Source organism: Erpetoichthys calabaricus, chromosome 4 (genome assembly GCF_900747795.2).
Source record: "Erpetoichthys calabaricus chromosome 4, fErpCal1.3, whole genome shotgun sequence".
NCBI lineage: Eukaryota > Metazoa > Chordata > Cladistia > Polypteriformes > Polypteridae > Erpetoichthys > Erpetoichthys calabaricus.
In genome coordinates this window covers 43,380,936-43,405,032 of record NC_041397.2, presented here as the reverse complement: position 1 = coordinate 43,405,032, position 24,097 = coordinate 43,380,936, and the positions used below count along the sequence as shown (strand labels likewise).

General features: G+C 36.5%; 1 protein-coding gene across 2 annotated transcripts in view; it reads right to left on the bottom strand.

The window, feature by feature from the left end:
• The window catches only part of arrb1 (arrestin, beta 1), a 272,791-nt gene that overhangs the window by 16,848 nt on the left and 231,846 nt on the right, over positions 1-24,097 (bottom strand). For both annotated transcript variants that reach the window (XM_051926544.1, XM_051926545.1), the window contains exons 8-13: positions 18,144-18,211; positions 14,090-14,225; positions 6,663-6,747; positions 5,427-5,499; positions 4,511-4,648; positions 3,635-3,718 (exon numbers count right to left, since the gene is read on the bottom strand). In XM_051926544.1, the coding sequence (XP_051782504.1) occupies positions 3,635-3,718; positions 4,511-4,648; positions 5,427-5,499; positions 6,663-6,747; positions 14,090-14,225; positions 18,144-18,211 (584 nt within the window). The remainder of the gene's footprint in view (positions 1-3,634; positions 3,719-4,510; positions 4,649-5,426; positions 5,500-6,662; positions 6,748-14,089; positions 14,226-18,143; positions 18,212-24,097) is intronic.

The following is a 24,097-nucleotide window of genomic DNA, read 5'->3' as shown; positions in this document are numbered from 1 at the left end:
TGATTTCTCATAAATAGTGAGATGCACAAACTGAAAAGTTCATGTGCACATCTGAGCAAAAGTATGCTGAGAATACACCACCGTGAAAGGACCTACCCAAACAACTCAAAAACAGGCCAGTGGCACAAGACATAAAGAATATTACATACCTCAAAAACAATTACCCTTGTAAATAAAAAATTGAATTGAGCATATTATGGAAAATTGGAAAAATCTGATAATGATGACTAAGTTTGCTATAAGCAATTTAGCAGCCAGTTAAATTCCTGAGGCAAGTGTTCAGAATAGCTCCATGAGCTGGGAGATGGGGGCAGTGCCCCACTTGCACTTAATGAAGAGATGCCACTGGTTTCAACACTCAGCAGTATTAGGGAACGTTGTGAATGAGCCACTCTCCAAAATAACAACAGAAATCAGAAAGTGGTTATGTAGTCATATAAATTAATATGAAAGATGAAGAATAAAAATGAAACCATTCTAATGAATTTTATAAATTAGAAATATCTCTTTACATTGTCTTGTAGTACTAGGGTGTTGTACCGTGTTAGCCATTATGAATGTAGAGAAAAGCCAAGCAAAATGACACCTTTTATTGGCTAACTAAAAAGATTACAATATGCAAGCTTTCGAGGCAACTCAGGCCCCTTCTTCAGGCCTGAGTTGCCTCGAACGCTTGCATATTGTAATCTTTTTAGTTAGCCAATAAAAGGTGTCATTTTGCTTGGCTTTTCTCTACATTGTCTTGTAGTGACATTGCTCATTTTATTGAAATTTCTATCCCACATAAAAGCTTGTACTTTATGATGATAGACTGTTTACGTTATATGCATAAAACTTGTGTTCATGGAGTGTTACAGATTTAAAGCCTACATATATAAAACTGCTTTTCATTAAACAAGTATTGTCAGCAGCAGCTCTTAAGAATATCTTCCCATTCCCTAATCTATAGTAATAAGTTTTGCAGTTGTTTATACAAGCAAATGAAAATTGCATTTATCCTTCCATTCATTTTCTGAACACAACTATTCATAAACCAGAGATTGTCAAAGAATCAGAGTATTAGATAGGAATGCTGAGATGGCAGGTCAATTCATCACTGGAGATATTCATAAACTTACACTGGGTCAATTTATAATCATCAGTCAGCATCATCTGGGACAAATTAATGTGGTGTAATTTCTATGGCACTGACTTTAAAATCTCAAAGTTGCTGGCTTAATCTCCAGGGGCCTCCTGTATAAACAGTATGTATGCACAAAAATGTTGCGTACACCCATTTCCATGCACACATTGGGATGCATAAAAACTAAACTTGGTGTAAAGTCACACACATTTTCATGCCAGGTCAACCTCTTGTGTATGCAAGTTCTCCACTTGGTTTTGCAAACTGGCAGCACCCAGCATCAAAGCAATGCTTCTATTCCTGTGTGGTTTCCCTTTATTTTATAAATTCACATCCCTGACGCAGCTTTATCAAATACCATGAAAATAACTGCATATCATTTTTTAGTTCAAGGCATCTGATTGTAATTAACCTGTAACCATATAATGGTGCACAGAATGGCCAAGCTATTCCATTGTTACTATCAGTGCACCACTCTGAGTATTTAAACCCACTGTATCTGAGTGTGGAATCACAGCTCTACAGCAGCATATCAGAAAGCTCTATGGCAGATTGTGTCAAGAGTGGGAAGAAATATCAGAATGCAGCTTCTAGCACATGTTGCCTCAGCCATTTTCACAGTTTCACACTTTTTGAACTTCTCCCATTTGGCAAACTCTTCAGAGCCTTTCCTGTACGGACCTCTCAGTTCAAAAACAGTTTCATCCCAAGAGCTATAAACACACTCAATCAGTCCATCAAGTGCTCCCGGTAGAACTGTTTGAACTTATAAGTACAATTGCCTCACTGTAAACTTGCATTACAGTTGTAATATTGCACAACCTGAGCCACTTATGCTTTCATATTGTATATTTTTCACTGTTTTTTATCCTATTATTATTATTGTTGTTGTTATTTTACCATTTTATAGGAAAGTAAGTTTATGGAGGATTGCATATTGATTCTCACTGTACCATACAATAACCATAAAGGAATTCAGTTCAATTCAATAGAAGAAAGTGAGTATTTACAGATGATGGCGACTGGCTTCTAAGTTGATTTAGATTGCTAGGCAGTAACTTGTTGGAGCTCTTGTTATCATTTTTAAGATGAAATGCAGTAAAGTATATATATTACATTATACAGATACATTTTTTGCTTCATTTAAATAATATATATTGTTAATGATTAAATGTGCGAAGAATCGGTCCTGCAGCGGTAGCAATGAGCTGGTGCCCCGTTCAGGGATTGTTCCTGCCTCGCGCTGTATGCTTGCTGGGACTGGTGCGACCCTGGATGGATAGATTAATGGAATAATTAAACATGTACTACAAAGATATTTTAATGTTCCTTAAAAGTGTGTAAGAATCGGCATTCTAAGCTTACAAATGGCTTGACATTTATTAAAGAGCTGACTGTGTGGCAATTTTTTATTTGGAGAAAGAAAAGGAAGGACAGGAATCGACTCACAACGCAGCAAGCATTTAGCGGGAGGCAGGAACAATCTCTGGAAGGTGCGCCAGCTCGTCGCTACCACTGCGCCAACGTGCCTCAATGTTTTATACATGCTTTAATTTCTATCATCATGAAAATGGTATCAAGTATACATCTTAGTAATTAAATTGTTGAGAAAGCTGTAATACTGTATCTTGAATGTAATATATTCTGTGTCCTGTCGGTGTAAGAGAAGCACGTAGTGATTCACACACATAAGAGTACATAGAAGAACACACAGAATACGAAGCATTTAATGTGCTACTTTAGTTACTATGGGATTTGAGAAACTATTAAACGATTTTAACATGGTTTATGACATTATACTTTAATGACAAAATAAACTACGTGATTAAAGTAGAAATTTTGACCTTTTTTTCACACTGTGTCCCAGCTTTTTTTTCTTTTCTCTGTACCCTAATATGCTTCCATATGACACTCAGACGGTGAGCTAAGACTTGCCTTTTCACGGTGACTTTGATATCTAACCACTTCTTATTTATTCGGGCACTGTGCAACTTTCTGAACTTTTGAGTTTCTCCGCCACTCTGTTACTCGATCAATTTCTTTTTGTTGTTTATATCACTGCTGAAACCAAGAAATAATAAGTTTTTTCTTGTCTCTACTTAGTATTCGCTGAAATTCTTCTTTTTCCCCTTTGCTTTTGGCATTGTGTTTTCACAGAACACAAAACATTAGGGGCAATTTATTATTTATTTGCATATTCAAAGAGACGTAATTCTGGGAGGAGTTGGGATGTAGTGGAAGGCACGTTCATGAGCGTTACTTTTCATGCTGACCGGGATTTATGGAGCGTAAGAACGTAGAAGTTGCCATACGTACAGATTTATGCATCTGGATTTTTTTGTGCGTACACACATTTCTGCTTTTGTCCGTACGCTATGTTTTAGTGTGAATTCTACGCATGGCGTTATGCATGATGCCCCAGGTCACAATCTGACCTTAAGCAAATTAAACTATATGCTAATAATAAAGGAATAAAACATTTAAAAAAAAATGTAATAATGAATAGCTTACCCTCCTCGAGATACAACAAGCTTAACCTTTACTTTATATGAAACAATGATGCCTAGAATCTCTTTGTTGGCACCATCTCGTAACCTAGAAATTAAAAAATGGGTAATTAATATGCTGGATTTTTATACATGACAGAGGACACCCTAACAAAATGTCAGTTAACAATCATTTTCATCAATTTCTACCATCATGGTTTTTTATTTCAAACCAAGAATTAGCACTGTGGAAAGATCAAAAGGAATGTAATGAATGCTAAACTTAAACTCACAAGAGTATTTATAACTTCATATACCATATATTTTAATGACAAAAAACCTATGGAGGTTCTTCACATTTTTACCTACTAAAGTACATATTTACAGAGAAAAACTAATTAAAAACTAAAAAGTAAAGCGAACATTCATCCTTATTAAACAATGTAGCCCATGGTGCTAATTCAACCCTGTACATTCACAAGCATGGTCATTATGAAAGCTGTCCAGAGTAAGGATATGAGACTTATACCCCATGCTCACTGTTCTGTTCTCCCTGACTACCCCAGCACCCCAGTCAAGAAGACCTCCACCAGTCTGAGAATTGCAGAGATCAAAAAGCCCCTTCTCCATGCCCAAGTCTTTTAGTCCTTCTACAAAATAAGGTACACCACCTGATGAAGAAGCTTTTATTTGACTACCACAAGAGCCAGATGCCACAGTGTCACAACAGTTTGTTCTTTTAATTAACGTGTACTCCATAAATAATCTATCATTAAACAGGGTGGCACATTGCACTCTAACCCTTCATGAGGTTTCCATCTTTTTATTTTGCAAAATAATACTACATACATTAATCTATATACTGCTTATATGAAAAGCAATGATTATTTAACATACTTACAAAGTACTGGAAGCAAGGTTTGTATCTTCATGTTTAAGTTTCCCATCAAGGGCCAATCCTCTTTTCTCACGGTTATTAGCAAGGAATGGAGTGAGCGTATACACCTTGCAGAAAGTAGCACTTGGAGCCACTACATCACTGAAGAAAAATATCCAACATATTATCTGATTAAACTTTCTAAAACATCCATAAAATTAGGTAATGCTTTAGTTGTCTATGCCTGGATTGTTCTGACATGGCATGGGTTTATCAAAGGGCATGTTTAATCATACTAAGCCATTCTTGAGTAGTCAATTTAAGTATACACATGTATTGGATAAGGAATGAAACTGGACTAACCATATAAACCCACTGGAACTTGAGGAGACTGTCCATTTGTGTATATAGGCAGGGACTGCATTTTAAATCTAAAATGATCCTTGAAGGTCTCAGTCATCAATGAAGACTTCTGCACCTCCTCCATTTGCAGAAATGCAGTCAAATGTCTGCAGTAAGCCTCCACAATGCTTCACCTTTGGCTGCAGACACATATCCATATAGCGCTCTCCACCTCACTTATGGACAAAGTGCCAAAAATTTCAAATTTGGCCCATCAGTCCAGAACACTTGTACTTCATTGTATTTGTGTCCACTTGAACCTTGTGTATTTCTATGTGAGTTTCTTAGTTTTCCTTTCTTTTTGTCTCTTTATTGGCAACTGCTGCATGTGTGTAGTGGCATCTTTTAGCAACATACTTACAGTATTAAACACCAGCAGATCAAAAATTAATATCAATATTATCTTATACTTTCTGCTGCATACATAGTAAACGTGAAGGATAGATGATGTTTAAAAATAAGAGAACTTTAAATTTTCTGATTGACTGTTGTTAAGTACATAACCAAAAAATTGAAAATTAAACATTGGGTAACTTACTCTGACTCTTCTACAGCCACTGGACACTTGTATTGTGCCGTGTTAAACAGGCAGATATCCGCATACTGACGGACTGTAAAAAGACACCAACATTCTCCTTTTAATTAATAAGTCATTTGTTAAGCATTCTCATTTTTCATACACAGTCATTTTGGACTGGTGTTGTATATTTTATCTATGACTTTATCTGATAAGACTGTTAATTTCAACATAGAGTCACAGGCAACAACATCATTGGGTGCACTTCCAGCCTAACACAAGACATTGTAGACCACACACCTACACTCTCTCAAGGAGACCAAATGTGAAAGCACTCTAATACAAATATATTTGCAATGTGGCAGGAAAAAGCAGCACCAAGAAAAAATGTAAGACAAGATAAGAGAGGAACAGACAGTAAGAAAAAACACAGATGCCAGAAACTGAACTCAGGTCATAAAGGGCTGTGAGGCCCCAATCCATCACAAAGTCTTTAAATATCCTACCAGAGAAGAACAGCCTTATCTGTTGGGCCATGTTTGATTTAATATGTAAAAAATGGAAGTACATACAGTATATACTGTAGTTAGGTAGTTTATTACTAGGAGTGTTAGGACTCAGCAAATGTATTTTTAGACAGTGTTAAATATCCAGTGGCACATTGATTAAAATGTACATTTTTTATAGTGAAAAAAATGAAATGTGAAACAACAGTAAAATACAAATTCTCCTTTTATTTGTTTTATATATTGATTAAAAGTTATCAGATGGGTGTTTTCCTTCAGCTATGGCTGGATCAATATGGCTATCACATATCTTCCATCCATCCATCCATTTTCCAACCTGCTGAATCCATACACAGGGTCACAGGGGTCTGCTGGAGCCAATTCAGCCAAAACATGGTGCAAGGCAGGAACCAATCCCAGGCAGGGCGCCCACCCACCGCAGGACACACACATACACCAAGCACACACTAGGGCCAATATGGAATCGCCAATCCACCTAACCTGCATGTCTTTAGACTGTGGGAGGAAACCGGAGCACCCAGAGGAAACCCACGCAGACACGGGGAGAACATGCAAGCTCCACGCAGGGAGGACCTTTGAAGTGAAACCAGGTCTCCTTACTGCAAGGCAGCAGCACTACCACTGTGCCACCATGCCGCCCAATCACATATCTTTTTCAAATCAAATTGACTAAATTCAAAAACTAACAAAAATTTAAGCACAAATCAGGAAATAGTATCAAAATAATTACCTGATATCTTCATCTTCTTCACGGTCTTGTTTGTGTTATTTGTCACATGGACATTAACATTTATTGGCTCTCCATGGTAATAAATCTGTAAGTGATACCAGACATTACAAACATTCACAAATGTTTTAGTTACCTTACAAACACTTGAATCAAGAATTATTTAATTTTGTATTTCAATATTACAGACACAAGCAACAGATTAATAATAACACTAACAGAAGTAAAATTACTTGACACATTTCAGAAAAAAACAATGTTAAAATAGATAGTATATAAGCACAACATATAGTTTCTTGAAATAAAATCCATTAAACAGGTTTCTTCTTTAAATTATATTTATTAGATTAAATGTACAGCAAGGGGAGACCTCATGTTTATCTAAAAATACAGAATCTAGTTCTAATAATTACATAAAAATGTGCAAATTGATTATGAAAATTATTTCACCTAATGTAGCCCAAAGGTTAACCTCAAAATACCTCAAAATGAATGAAGAAATACAGAGGGTTCTGGGGATCTCAGACTTTCTAATAAACCCCAGTGAACCCTTGAAAGCCTGAAAATAAAAATTCTGGAGAGTCCTTAAACACAATTTTTAAAACATTTTAACATTTTATAAATTACTCAGTTCCCATTAAGGAATCTGCAAGAACATACTGCAGCAGAGTGAAGAGAGCTCTTTCCAAGCAGGACTGAAAGGCGTCTATCTGAGAGTAGGGGTGGATATCAATGCTATTGTCTCTGCCATTCCATCCAAGGGACATGGCAGACCGCGTCAGACCAGAGATTAATCAGCATACTAAGACTGAGTGTCACCTGGTTGCTAATCACGCAAGATAAGTGATTTATTAATCAAGCTGTATTATTTTGCCAACACTCAATTTACTCTGCTTATATTTGGGGCATCTTAAGTTAATCTATGTGTGAATAAAAAGTGTAGCTTTCTCTCTCATGTATATCATAAAAATAGGAAGCCAAAATCATTGGCCTTATTAAGCTCTTAGAGTGAAGTGTTGCTGTTGTTGTTCACGAGAGATACATGGGTTACTGGCATGAACCTATGGCAGTTTTACTTCAGTTACCAGCAGTCAATGGAAGTGCACTTTAAAGGGATTTAGCATTCTGAGGAAAATGATTAGAGGGGGTAGTGCAGTGGTCTGTTAAAAGTAAGCATTTGTTGTGATGTGAGATTTTGCATATAACTTGATAAACATTTTGTATGTCTTTATTTGTAATTTAGGAAAAGCAATGTAATTTAGTGTTACTTTGGTGAGAGGAATTCGTGTTTGCCCCCCTTTTACGACTGAGTCTTTTTGAATTTTACGACAGGATTTGGGGGGTGTGCTTTAAACCAGTTTGGGGAGTGTTTTTCTGCTAAAGTCTTTCAACCCCTGCAAGGAAACTTTAGCTCAACAAATGGTTTTAGGGGATGGCAGGTATTAAGATGTTCTATTTCCCCATTGGTCTGAGGTATGCTTGTTTGGAATTGGCTTGTCTCAGAGGCCTTTAAGTACTATGATGCCCTATTGGCTCTAGGGGTTGGACAGATAATCTATAAATCTGCTTGCACAACCACATTCTCTCTTTCTTACCAACCAACATATGATGAAGAAGTATCTCTCTCTTACTAACCAACAACTGATGAAGACCATCACACCATGAACTGAAAGGACAACACAATGGAGACCACAGTTTAGCAGCCATATTGGAACAGGCATATGGCCTGTTCTGAAGAAAGCTGAGCACCAATGATGCTTTAACTAGAGACATTTTTAAGTAACCACAAGTCTGGGTGCCGCCTGAAACTACACATCACCATTTAATCAGGTTGTATGGTCGCCAATATTCAAATGTACTTTGCATATTATTATTTATGAATATTATCAATAATACATTGTGTTATGTGTAACTTAACTCCTGCTTGTCTTTTTACTACACCTAATTGCCTATAGATATAGAAGGGAAGGTGGGGATAAGTTATATACTATAATACCTTATAAATAGTGGTAAGTCTGTGAGATAAGGCATTCTGACAAAGGTTACATATTAATAATACAAAAAGGGAAAGTAGACCAACATATTACTCTACCAAGACAAAACAGCATCTAAGCATGTTTATTTCACTAAATGTAACATTCCTGCATTATGCTGGCATGATTTTTCTTTTTTTTTTTTGCAGACTGTAAAATTTGATTTGTCTACTTAATATGCATATAACAGATACCATTCTGCATATACAATAAATTGCATGTTCCATAATACAAGAGTAAGATTTCAGCGTTCAACCAATGGGACCCCAACTTTAATTGCCATGGAATTTTTTGGAACATTTCATGCAGTCCCTGTTTCAAGATAAACTACACAAAAAAATTAAAGGAACACTTTGAAAACACATCAGATCTCAATGGGAAAAAAATCATGCTGGATATCTATAGTGATATAGATCACTATGGATATGCCTCCCCAGACCATCACTGACCCACCACCAAACCAGTCATGCTAAACAATGTTACAGGCAGGGTGAAAATGCTCTCATCTGTGAAAAGCACAGGACGCCAGTGGTGGATCTGCTAATTCTGGTATTCTATGGCAAATGGCAATTGAGCTCCATGGCACCAGGCAGTGAGCACAGGGCCCACTAGAGGACGTCAGGCTCTCAGACCACCTCCATGAAGTCTGTTTCTGATTGTTTGGTCAGAGACAGTCACATCAGTGGCCTGCCTGCTGGAGGTCAATTTGTAGGGCTCTGGTAGTGCTCATCCTGTTCGTCCTTGCCCAAAGGAGCAGATACCAGTCCTGCTGATGGGTTAAGGACCTTCTATGGCCCTTTCCAGCTCTCCTAGAGTTACTGCCTGTCTTGTGGAATCTCCTCCATGCCCTTGAGACTATGCTGGGAGACACAGCAAACCTTCTGACAATGGCACGTATTGATGTGCGATCCTCAAGCAGTTGGACTACCTGTGCCACCTCTGTAGGGTCCAGGTATCACCTCATGCTACCAGTAGTGACACTGACCATAGCCAAATGCAAAACTAGTGAAAAAACAGTCAGAAAAGATGAGGAGGGAAAAATGTCAGTGGCCTCCACCCGTTAAATCATTCCTGTTTTGGGGGTCGTCTCATTGTTGCCCCTCTAGTGCACCTGTTGTTAATTTCATTAACACCAAAGCAGCTGAAACTGTTTAACAACCTCTTCTACTACTTAAGTGACAAGATCAATAGCCCAGAAGTTTAAATGACTTGATGGTATACTCTTATTAAAAAGTGTTCCTTTAATTTTTTTTGAGCAGTATATTATTTTTAAATTTGATTGAGTCAAGTTAAATGACCTAGAATGATAACCTTGATGTGGTTCAAGGAACAACAGAAACCTAACAATATCAGATCCACCTCTATCACTAAACATAAAGTAACATGTTCTATTTAACATAGAATTGATCGATATGACTCATTATGAGTAAAGCTGCCATTGGGAAGTCTGCATCTCTTTGAAGATTAGAGTGTGGGTGTGTTTGTATTTGTGCAACAGGGACATCTTTCAGATTTGATATTGCTCAGAGCTGCAGTGGATTTGTTCACCAAGTTAGATCAAAATAATGAGGAATCTTCTCCATTATATTACTGTTTTTCTTAATGATTATTTTGTGTTATGCTACTGACTGTTCATTGCCGTTATAAGATGGCATAGTCTCCAGTTACCGGGTATATTTTATAATGTTAATTTTCCAAACTTATTCGATATATATCTTCTTGCCTTTCTGAACATTTTAATAAGTATTAATAGATATTATTTATACAGTGAAAGTGTTTTGTCAAATATGTCATGGCAGGGTACATTATCAATCACTTAAGTTGCATTTTGTGGTGAGACTGAATGCACTAAAAATGTATATATATATATATATATTTATATATACATATATATTTTTTTTCTTTCCTCAATCTGCTTATGAAAGCGTAGTTCACAAGCAGATGTTTTAATGTTAATGAATATACGGTATATATGAAATATTAAATAACTGTTTATATGATATAGCATGCATTTTGAAAATTTCAAAATAACTTCAGTGTCTTCACATCTGGAACTACTGTACAAGGCCAGTTGATCCGCATTAGGTCATAGCAAGGGAGCTGTCTGCAAGGAGGCCTGTAAATTCACTGCTAAGAGGCTTAGTGGTTGGCACAACCCATGGGAAGACTACATAGTTGCCAGATTGTGGGGGTTCATGCCAATTTAAGATCTTTTTAAAAGTGTTGTTCATGAAAAAGGGACATTTTTGTTAAAACTATAGGTGATTTTTATAACAAACAAAATTTACTCTATGTACATTTCCACACCCCTTCACCCTAGAAACTTTCTGTTTTTCAATCTAACCTCTGACAAGGAAATTGCACACAACCCTCTTCATTAAAAGTTTAAAATCTTTCAATTTCATATATTTTTACAGTTCATTCCACAATGAACTTTCAGCCATAGCTAATAATACCCAATTATCATATAAAAATGGCTTTTCTGTCATCACTTCAAGATGGGATAACCACAGTACAGAAGATACGTTTGTGTTAGTTCTACCATTTTTGGAAGAAATTTTGTGAAAACAAAGAATGGGAGATCTAAAAAAATAAATTGGAAGGAATTGGAAAACAATTTTGACCTAAAACAATCAATCATTTTTGAGCCAGGTGGTAATATTGAAGCCCATTATAAATCCTTCAGTATCCAAGTACAAACACAATTAAATTGCCTTAAGGTTCATGTTGAAATGGTCAAGAAAAACAAAACCCTGCAGGCAGTCAACAAGGTATCTAGGAGTATTTACCCATTACCATTAGCTTTTGGAGCTCTAAATGTGGTTATTGGAGTCTGCCATACATTCATCAGTGTTGCAGGTATATTGGGATAATTGTTTGTACCTAACCTATGCCACTAAACTAAAGCAATTCTTATCCAAAAGGCATGGAAGGTGTTCTACTTGCTTAGATGTATCATAATAAATCAGATTTTCTTTTGAACTTTAAAGGAGGAACAACTTTTTCACAGAAGACTAAAATCAGCTATCTTAAATAACTTTATGATGAAGGGACTTGTTGACCTTTGCCTATTTTGTCATCACTGTCTTCTGTAATGTAAAAGATACATCTCTAAGAATATGCTGATAACAGTGTAGAAGCAGCTTACTGTTACAATTTGAAACATAATATGTCATAGAAGAATATTGCCAACCCTGTAGTTTTCCACAAATTATACTTTTGATTTTCAAATTATATTTACTATCCATCATTATTAGGTCATGTGGAGCCAAGCTGTTTGTAGTATTAGCAGCACTTAAATCAAGGAAAGAGTCAGCCCTGGATGAGCTGCTATGAAATACACGTTCATTAATTCCTCCAACTTTTTACTGAACTCTTAATTTCCAGTTCAATCTGTTTGCCATGTATAATGTGGCATGTGAAATTCCTAGTTTCATATATCAAACAGACTAGTGACAGCAGTACAATGTCCAGAACAGGCAGCCAATGTATTTTAGTATATTTTTGTTTAGTGCTCTTCAGTGGGTGCAGGGTCACAGTGCTGTAACAAATTCACAGGTAAAATACAATCAAAAAAACCAAGTACTCATTATATAATGTGTACATATAAAGGTTCAGAACAGATTAAACATTTAGTAAAACAAAGCATTTCAATACATAAACTCAGTTCATTAAAGTACAACACAGGCATTAAATGCAATACTCATTGTACATTAAATGTTACAACCAGATACTCTACTGTAAATAAAAGAAATGAGAAAGCAGGTATACACCTACAGGTTTCTGTAAAATCACCTAAAGATATGGTATGTGGAAGTTCTGAACCTATGCTGGAAGGCCTGGTTTCATGACAGGACTCAGCCCTGCAAAGGTTGCTTGTCAGTCATAGGACACATTTGTTCAAACACTAACATTGGCCCAACTTTAAGTCACCAATCGACACTATTCAGAAAAAAGACACCCAAGCACATGGAGAATGTGAAAGCTCAACATAAATAGTGGTGAGCTTAGTGACTGATTGCAGAAGTAAGATAAATAAAGAAGTAAGCTCTTCATCAATTTATACAAGTTTGTCCCCATGTTTTTCCTTAAATCTATCCATCCATCCATTATCCATCCATCCATCCATTATCCAACCCGCTATATCCTAACTACCGGGTCACAGGGGTCTGCTGGAGCCAATCCCAGCCAACACAGGGCACAAGGCAGGAAACAAACCCCAGGCAGGGCGACAGCCCACCGCAGGGCTCACGTACACACACACACACACACACACACACACACGCACACACACACACACACACACACACACACACCAAGCACGCACTAGGGACAATTTAGAATTGCCAATGCACCTATCCTACATGTCTTTGGACTGTGGGAGGAAACCCATGCAGACACGGGGAGAACATGCAAACTCTACGCAGGGTGCACCTGAGAAGCAAACTCGGGTCTCTTAACTGAGAGGCAGCAGTGCTACCCACTGTGCCACTGTGTTGCCCTCCTTAAATCAATTATTGCAAAAATTTTCCTAAAAACAGTAAACTCAATTTGTTCCTTTGTTAAATTATTGAACATAATATTACATATTTTTAGGTTAAGTTTATTTAAAATTCATGTCTGTTGATAAAAGTGCAGATGCACTCACTCATCATGCTATATTAGTAAGCCAAAATCTGAAGTAAATACTTTTCATATTTTCTTACACATTCTCTTACCTATAGCAAAGAAAAGCACTAAACCAATACTGGAGTAATAATCTGTAAGATATTGTATTTGACTTTAATCCACAGCATTGTTAGACCAGTCACTACTAGCAAAACTGCTTCCCCCGAATACAGGGGTGGACAAAAGTAGGTTTACAGTTGTGAGTATGCAAAACACAGAGTTTATTCTTGTTGTATTATTTATTTATTAATTATTGCATTATTTCTCTTCTTATTTGTCTTTTTCTTTTTATTAAAGTATGATTGAGTGTAGTAAGTAGACTACCAGAATGTGCAAATAATGAAGGCTGGCAATTTGAGCACTTACAAGACTGTACCTAAGTGCACTGTGCCAATGTGACATTCTTTTGAATTAATAAAGTTAATAAAGCTATAAAGGTATAATAATCATAACCTGCATGTCTTTTTCCATACACACAATTGTTAACCTAATTTTTCCCCCCCCCCCCCCCCCTGTATATTGCTTATCCTACATTTATTTAAATTTAAAAAAATTAATATGTAAACAATTATAGTAAGCTCTCTATATGCAAAGTACCTTATGCTGTTTTTTGACTACAATAGAAGTACTATATATAAACCAAGTGTATGTTTTGTTTTGTTAAATAAAGAACTGAAATTGCAAAACATATTTTTATCAATTAAAGATGATTGCAAAAAAGTTAGTTACCTCTTTGTCCAGTGAAGCTTCAAGATGCAGTGGTTTATCTGACATGAGAAACTGTCGTGTTGTTTCAGCCATCGGCTGAGGGCCTGGCTTTTCTGGTGCATACTGTACTTTTCTAATTACCAGACGCACAGAATTTCTGCAAAAAGATATTAAAGGTTAAAAATAAAAAATTTTCACTCAGACTATTATTCAAAGATTCCCCTATATTAAAAGGGAATGACAATTGTACAAATAATGGAAAAAAATTCTACTGTAATTGCATGAGAAGATGAATATGCACACTATGCAATTTGAACAAAACATGTTTCAAGTAATTTTAAAATAAAATATATGGTTTGATAAAACATGGTTTACTATAAAAGAATCTTAAAAGGTTAATAACATGCAGGTTTTTGATTTACACCAACATTCCTCATTAGTAGCTCTTTTGGTTAAAAGAGGGAAGAGCCTACACTACCAATTATAAAAAGCTGAGAAAAAGTAGAGTAGGGGGTCAATTGAGAAGAAAACATCAAAAGGAACAATAGGAGGAGATCATAATTAAGTGGAGAAGCTTTAATAAGGCTAGTCTGGCTGAAAGGTGAAAAAAGGGAGACACAGGAGGAAAAAGATCTACGCTGCGAGTGTGATGGTTTCCTTTGTGAAGAGATGATCCTCACAGAGAGCAGGGTTGATCATGCCCTCTTGCAGCTAGGGGATGAGGTGGTATTTTGGACTTGGGATAGTTCTGCCGATGTAGGATGTTCCTGGACAAGGGGCCTTCCTTCCTGATGGGGAGCAGGATGGAAGCGGAGCTCATCAGAGGGGGAACTGCAAACAATTACATGTTAGGATGAGTGCAAGGATGGATTTGACAGAGCCTATTCAGAGTCATTAGAAGAGTTAATGTGGTGCTCAGTAAAGTTACCCTTTTATTTATATGGTTTAGAGATTTCTCCTTATTTGTACATTATTTCTTCTTATATTGTGTTTTATTTTGGCACACTTTCATTTCATTCATATTTTTATTAAAAAAATAATCTTCCAATGATTAAATGATGGGGGGTTTACTAGATGTGCACACTCTTTCTCCACATGTCTGTTACCTTGTGCTTAATGGCATGCTTTTGTTGTGCAACATTTAAACTTGTAAAACAGCATAACTAAGACGTTTGAATGGTATATCTAAAATATCTAAAAAATTTTAAAATTATGCAGGTAGGAGGATATTCTAAAATACCATAGTAAAAAATATCCATCTTTTATGGCCCCCTAAACATTCATACATATATGTACTTTTAGCAGAATTTGATGCTCAAGAGAAAACTTCTTAATTTAACAGCTTATTCATTTTCTAAAATATATATCATTATATGACAAGACTTACAGATGTTATTGAGACTTAGGTGGGTCAGGGCTGGTGAGATTTTGTGTGGACTCTTTTAATTACCCATGTTATACTCACCAAGGGCTCCACAAAGCCAGCTCCTGACTGAGTCAGTGCTATTACCAACATGGTTAACAGGCAGAATTTAAACATTTGTCCTTCAGATACTGAATTTAGCCTTGTTAATGTTAATTAACAAAAGAGAATTCTTATCTGAACACAATCAATCTTAAACTTTCTTCTGGTTAAGTTCAGTATATATTATACATATATGAAAACAGTACATTATGCAAATCAAACATCTTGAGGATCCTACTGCATCTCAAACTCTTAAGTCTGATTAAAATGGTGATGAATTTATGTCTTGTAAGATAAAATGGTTAATAAATTTAAATTAAAGCAAATACACAGTAAAAGAGTAATGGCTGGATGAATTAATATGATTAGTCTCACAGTGTTATTTCAAACACTTTTAAAAATGCATCCTGTGTTAATCCGTCCATCCATTATCCAATCTGCTATATCCTAACTACAGGGTCATGGGTTGTCTGCTGGAGCCAATCCCAGGGCACAAGGCAGGAAACAAACCACAGGCAGGGTGCCAGCCCACCGCAGGGCACACACGCATGCACTAGGGACAATTTAGGATTGCCAATGCACCTAACCCGCATGTCTTTGGACTGTGGGACGAAACCAGAGCACCTGGAGGAAACCCACGCAGACACGGGGAGAACTTGCAAACTCCACGCAGGGAGGACCTGGGAAGCGAACCCGGGTCTCCTAACTGCGAGGCCTCAGCGCTACCACTGTGCCACTCCTGTGTTAATCTAGTTTACCAAATGTGTGCTCAATGAAATTCTTTTAGTCAAAAGATTTTCCTAATTATCATGTTACTGATTTAAGTTCAGATTATAAAATGATCTTATTGTAGATATATTGAAACTGCACATATATGAAATAATCTTTAAAATATTGAAATGTTATGGCATTGCGGCTCATCCAATCGGTGAAATCTGACTGCTGCACAGGTCAATTTTTGAAAGATATTTGCCTCTGTAGCTCTAAGCAGTACAAGCCTAAGCAAAATTGACTTCAAGTGGCTTAGCTATAAAAGGATTTGTCAGCATGAAAGGTACTTCATCATTTTGAAGCTTTGATAAATCAGGCACTAATGTGAATATGTTACTTTAATTACTTATGTACTCAGGCACAAAAATGTATTGCACAGCCAACTTAAAAGTTTTCTTCATATGAACATTTGAACTGTATTAAAGAGAACCAGCCACTCGGCCACATAGTAGTGATTTCATAATTAAAAGAAAATTCGATTTGAGGAACCCTAAGGCACTATTTTCAACTGTACAGCTTAGTGACTTTCGACCATGTATCTGTTATTCACCAAGAATAATTTCTAAATTGCTTAGTATTTCCAAAACATTCACTGTACATACTTGTACAAATTTGTTTTTTAGTTGCCAAATTGTTTTTTTGAGTAATGAAACTGTCGTGAATTGCATGAAGTAGTACATTTCAGTCTATCCCACTCTTCCATGACAGTCTTCCAATCTTGAAGTATTACAACACATACAGTAGCTACTGTACATAACTGCACATATACCCCTGTTCTCTTTACTCTGTTTTCTGTTGACAGTATTCAAAGAGTTTCATCCTGCCTTCTTGGCCAGAGATATGTTTAATTCTATTATATAAAAGAGAAAAAAAAAAAACAGCTGACCTTCTCTTTCTATCTTGACTGCAGAAATACTATTCCAGACATTCATTTCCTCATGATTGAATTACTGTAATTATCTGCTGAATGGTTTTCCTGCAAGAAGAAGTGACAATCTCCATCTGGTTCAAAATTCTCTTGACTGAATCCTGATGTGCAACATTCCATAACCACTTTAGCTGGTTTGAATACTTTGTTTTTTTATCATTTTCAAAGCCATGATTTAGAAACTAAAGATTTGTGCCCAAACAGAACAGATTATACTGACTCTTCTCAACCTATCAAATAATTAGGTTGGTCTTAAAGTCATTTTTTCTTTATTCTAATAACTTGCTATCCTTCTTTTCCCAAAACCCATTCAGCTTTTTAGGGTATGCTTTTAGAAGCCCACTATCTACGTGCATGAGTAAAGAAACTGAAAATCCAAGCACAGGAAGAATGCTAATCTTTTCTCAAGTATATTTTAATTTAATAGCACCTAAACTATATGCCTTTATTTCAGATTTTTTAATATAATAGTTGATCGAGGTGAGGAAAATCAATAAAGTATAACATACTAATATTTATATCAAGGACAAATATAAGGATTTTTGTTTTGCACTTTGCATTTATGGCAATTAATGTAGAAAGCTGAAAAAGCTTTTTATATTTTTCTGCTGGGTTCACAGGTATCACATTCTGGCCAAAGTGTAAATCTGGCCTGCGTCTGGAAAAGGCTCAAGCTCTGCACCAGTCCTTCATTATACCTGCGTATAGCTCAGAGCCCCTTCTAGCCTCATCTGCTGCTATGCAATGCTTATTGTGCAGCAAGAATGTGATGGAGAAACTGAGGTCATAACTTTGAGGAGATTGGATAGTGTTTTTGCCTCAGCATTCATACTTCTGTGAAAAACTATACAGAGCTCTCCAGTAGTTTGTGTTGTTATGTTTTTTTGAACAATGCTACACTTTCTATGTACCTCTTATGGATTTTTTCCTCCAGATTTTCTGCACAGAAGGCTTTTACTTCAAAGTCCACCCCACAGGCCTTCAGAAGAGAAAAAGAAGAAGAAAAGAGAAAGTTGAAAATTCACTGTTGTATACATAAACTTATTTTAACAAATTGCATTAGTAACTGTCTCCTTATTACAACAAAGTATTGATGAATCATAACAAAATTTCTATGGTTAGATTTAAATTGCTTGGTTTTAAAAATGTTTGAATAACACAGATGTTCTATGGGTCTAGAAATATATAAGAAATGGAAGAGATGGATCAAGGTTGAGTGGAACCATTCTTCTCCTTATATTTGTGCTTTAGTATCTGTTTTATCCATTCTAGATCCAATTCAACCATTACAGTACCATATGGAGCAATGGGCACAACACAGGAAACAAACCAGTTCAAATATATTTTGTATACAGGAATAAGTGAGATATTTATTTCAGATATTTTAGCTGAGCACTTGCATTTATATTGGGAAATATTTACCCATTACTTTTTCTAAGTAAATGATGTTTTTTTTTCATTAATGTTGAATTGTAACTCCTAACAACAGCAAAAAGCAGGAAAAATAAATCAGAATATATAACAATACTGATTTAAAGTCAAGTCAATGCGAACTTTATTGTCATCTCAATCATATATAAGTATACAGATAGACGAAATTGCGAAGCTCAGGGTCCACAGTGTAACAACATGAAGTGCAAATAAAAAATTTAAATTAAATTAAAAATAGAATTAATATTAAAACACAAACAAGACAAGACATTGTGCAAAGACAAGACAAAGAAGTAGCAGCAATATTGACGTGTAGTAAGCAACATGAATATTGATACAATGTATGGTATTACTGCGGTGGGCTGGCACCCTGCCTGGGGTTTGTTCCTGCCTTGCGCCCTGTGCTGGCTGGGATTGGCTCCAGCAGACCCCCGTGACCTGTGTTAGGATATACTGTAGCGGGTTGGATAATGGATGGATGGATGGATGGATGGATGGTATTATGCAATCTAGGTACATAAATATAATCAATAAATATGTAATATAATACAGTCATATGAAAAAGTTTGGGAACCCCTCTCAGCCTGCATAATAATTTACTTTCAACAAAAAAGGTAACAGTGGTATGTCTTTCATTTCCTAGGAACATCTGAGTACTGGGGTGTTTTCCAGTCAAAGATTTTTAGTGAAGCAGTATTTAGTTGTATGAAATTAAATCAAATGTGAAAAATTGGCTGTGCAAAAATTTGGGTACCCTTGTAATTTTGCTGATTTGAATGTATGTAACTGGTCAATACTGATTACTTGCAACACCAAATTGGTTGGATTAGCTCATTAAGCCTTGAACTTCATAGGCAGGTGTGTCCAGTCATGAGAAAAGGTATTTAAGGTGGTCAATTGCAAGTTGTGCTTCCCTTTGACTCTCCTCTGAAGAGGGACAGCATTGGATCCTCTAAGCAATTCTCAAAAAATCTGAAAACAAAGATTGTTCAGTATCATGGTTTAAGGGAAGGCTACAAAAAGCTATCTCAGAGGTGTAAACTGCCAGTTTCAACTGTAAGGAATGTAATGAGGAAATCGAAGGCCACAGGCACAGTTGCTGTTAAACCCAGATCTGGCAGGACAAGAAAAATACAGGAGCAGCATATGCGCAGGATTTTGAGAGTGGTTACAGACAACCCACAGATCACCTCCAAAGACCTGCAAGAACATCTTGTTGCAGAGGGTGTATCTGTACATCGTTCTACAATTCAGCGCAATTTGCACAAAGAACATCTGTATGGCAGGGTGATGAGAAAGAAGCCCTTTCTGCACTCACACCACAAACCTGTTGTCACTTGTTGTATGCAAATGCTCATTTAGACAAGCCAGATTCATTTTAGAAAAACGTGCTTTGGACTGATGAGACAAAAATTGAGTTATCTGGTCAAAACAAAAAATGCTTTGCATGGCGGAAGAAGAACACCGCATTCCAAAAAAACATCTGCTACCTACTGTCAAATTTGGTGGAGGTTCCATCATGCTGTGGGGCAGTGTGGCTAGTTCAGGGACTGGAGCCCTTGTTAAAATTGAGGGTTGGATGAATTCAACTCAGTATCAACAAATTCTTCAGGATAATGTTCAAGCATCAGTCACAAAGTTGAAGTTACGTATGGGTTGGAAATTCCAACAAGACAATGACCCAAAACACAGTTCAAAATCTACACAGGCATTCATGCAGAGGGAGAAGTACAATGTTCTGGAATGGCCATCACAGTCCCCTGACTAGAATATCATCGAAAATCTATGGGATGATTTGAAGCAGGCTGTCCATGTTCGGCAGCCATCAAATTTAACTGAACAGAAGAGATTTTGTATGGAAGAATGGTCAAGAATACCTCCATCCAGAACCAAGACACTCATCAAAGGCTATAGGAGGCATCTAGAGGCTTTTATATTTGCAAAAAGAGGCTCAACTAAGTATTGATGTAATATCTCTGTTGGGGTGCCCAAATTTCTGCACCTGTCTAATTTTGTTATTATGCATATTGCATATTTTCTGTTAATCCAATAAACTTAATGTCACTGCTGAAATACTACTGTTTCCATAAGGCATCTCATATATTAAAAGGAAGTTGCTACTTTGAAAGCTCAGCCAATGATAAATAAAAATCTAAAGAATTAAGAGGGGTTCCCAAACTTTTTTCATATGACTGTAAATAAATAATAGATATAGATAATACAGAAATTATCAGTATATGATAATAGTTGTTTAAGACATGTGTAAACAATGACAGGTCAGAACGTTTCACAGCAGAAGGATATCAAAGAATATCAAAGTTCAGTGTGCAAAATATTTAAAGGTCAGTATGAGATTTTCAGTTCTTTTCTAGATGCACACTAGTCTTTGCAGGAAAGTGTTTTTAGAGGTGGTTGAGGCAGTGTGGAAGATCACAGAGGGCAGCATGGTGTTAAGGAGTCTGATAGCTTGGGGGTTAATACTATCCTGCAGCCTGGCAGATCTGGTTCTGATGGTGCGGTATCTTCTCTTGGATGGCAGGAGTGTGAAAAGTACATGTGAGGGGTGTAAGGGGTCCTGCACAATGCTGCAGGCCTTGTGGACACAGCATTTGTAAAATATGTCCTGAAGTGAAGGAAGGGGCACCCCAATAATATTCTCTGCTGTCTTCACTATCCTCTGCAGGTGCTTGTGGTCGGATATGTTGCAGCTGCCATATCAGACAGTGATGCAGCTGGTCAGAACACTCTCAATGGTGCCTCTGTAGAACATGGCGAGGATGGAAGGGGGAAGACTTGCTCGCTTCAGCCGCCTCAGGAAGTGTAGTCTCTGCTGGGCTTTCTTTATTAGTGATGAGGTGTTATGCATCCACGTAAGTTCCTCAGTAATGTGCACACCAACGAACTTGGTACTCCTAACAGTCTCCACATCTAAAACATTGTTGCTGAGTGGGATGTGGGCATCACACCAGACCAGCCAGCACAGGCAACCTTTAGAGCAACAAAGACAATGTATGACAAACCACAGAGCTACATTATCTGAAGATCAGCAGCAGCAGGTCTTGCACCTAGATAGTGAACAAAAAGCACACACACATTCTTTCTGAAGAGCAGTGGCAAACTGGCAGACAACATGAAACATTACGACCGAAAAATTAACAGGGATTCCATAACACTGACAACTTAAAATAAGATATTTCCTTTATATTACGGCATAGGCAATTCCTCATTCGTTTAGTATATTGTATGACTATCACCAAGTCACAACGGCATATTTTTAATAACGTCAGAGTTTATTTGCCAGGCCCTGTTTTTACTCATGGCCAGTTGTATACTACATTTTCCAGAGTTAAATTGAAACCCGGATTAAACATATAGGTACTTGCGGGTTACACACTGGAATTTTTTTTGCTGGCAATAATAATAATTATTATAGATGTCAGTATACTACATTACCTGACGGCCACACTTCACACCTACTGACTGACTTCCCTTCTTATCCAATATGTTCTGTTAACCTGTTCATGTTACACTTTGTATTGAAAATATTCATGCTGTTGTAAATGACTATAATAACATTCCATACTAATCATGTGACTATTCTAATGCTGAGCCCCCTCACAAGTCACTACTTATTAAAATAACCACCTTTCTTACTGTAGCATGTGATGTTCTTCTCTCCCTCATCATCATTTCATTAACACTTTTATTCTTGCAAAATTTTCGCAAGCATGATTTGCTCAATTGTAATTTAAGCAGAAAAACTCACAGCTTTTGTAAAGTATTTGTGATTTAGATATTAGGTTTGTTTTACTGACAGTTTCATCTTCACTACTTCTCAAGTGTAATCTTCACCATATAGTTCATACATACAGAACATGCGTACTTACAGCAAGTAAATGGCTGTTAATTTCACAATGGGTGTGATAGCCTTCTTAACGTGAATACTTATTTTAGCAGCTTGGCTGTCACAGAATTGCAGAATGAAATTATGATTCACTCCATTACAATGCCAAAGTTTTGCAATTTGTTTCACTTGATTGATCATTGGGGCTGTACAGTAAGCTGACTGACTGCTCATGCAGCAGCTGCCACTTCTTCCAAATGAATTCTGTCATTGTTCTGTGTAATGCAAGCATTATCTTCTTCCCCAAATCCCTTCAGTAGTATCACTTATAGCTTAGTCATGCTTACAGTTACTTGTACTTATGGTTATTAAATTTCCCTGCATTTCTGTTAACTAATTTTCATCCAATCCCTTATTTTTCCAATAATGCAATGTAATAACTCTATCCAAAATTGGTCCGTAATGCAGCTCAGCTGAGAAATATTCAAGTAAAGATACATTGTCCTTCAACCATTAATTCTTCTAAGATAGCTGCCTGCCCTTCTGCACCAGTCTGATTTTTTACTGTTCCTGTGGGAGGTGTGCTTCCAGTAATATCAAACACTGCTATACGGACTCACTTCCATCTGAAATTGTGCAGGTAATTGACTTACTGACTCAGGTTTTATGCACTTTCATGACAATTTTGCCTTAGCCTTGCATTTTATTCAACTGCCTCCAACTAACTTCTGATCACAAATATTACATGCAAAAAAAAAAAATTTAACATTTGAAGATACCTGTCAGAAAAATGTTCAGAGTCGTACATCAACACATCAACCTTTTTTAGCTTCTACATGCCTCATATTCCAAACTAGAGCCCACTTCACAGTGTCTGGTATGCTCTTTTTGATTGTGCAATTTTATATTAAAAATAAGAAACTGCTTTGGAAAATAAACTCCCCAGGTTTCAATGTACAATGGCACTCTCACTGTACATTCCTTCAACTTTACCACTCATATCATCTTATTTTCAAATCAACTGCTGTGCTTTTCTTATTCATCCTGTTATTCAGCAATTGCATTTCAACACTCTCACTTATGTATTTAGTATTAGCCTGCAGAACCAAAGTTTCTAGTCAAAGTCATGTTTTAATTCGCCTTATAGCCCTTCTCTCCCTTTCCTAGACCCTTTGAGTGTTTCATCTGTTTTTTTACAGTATTTGAGCTGCAGGTTTTGCTAAAGCAGTCTTTTATTTTAAAATACAGCAATCATCGAAGCATTACAGCATTTTTAGCCAGTACAGCGTACACTTAGCCACTTTCTCTGCAATAAACAATATATATTTCAAAATATATAGTACTTTAATCAAGAAATATTGCTGGAATGTCACGTTGACCTTTCATTTTTCATAAGCATTTTTGTTGTGTATAAACAATGCTGCCAAAAATATTTCAGTTCCTAACATGGTCACTGTTCATGTGGAGTTTACACATCCTCACCATAACTTCATATTCTGTTTTGCTTTTTTTCCCCAGCATCCTAAAAATGAGTATGTTTTTATCAACTAGAAATGAGTGCAATATGTATGAGTATACTCTCCAGTGGTT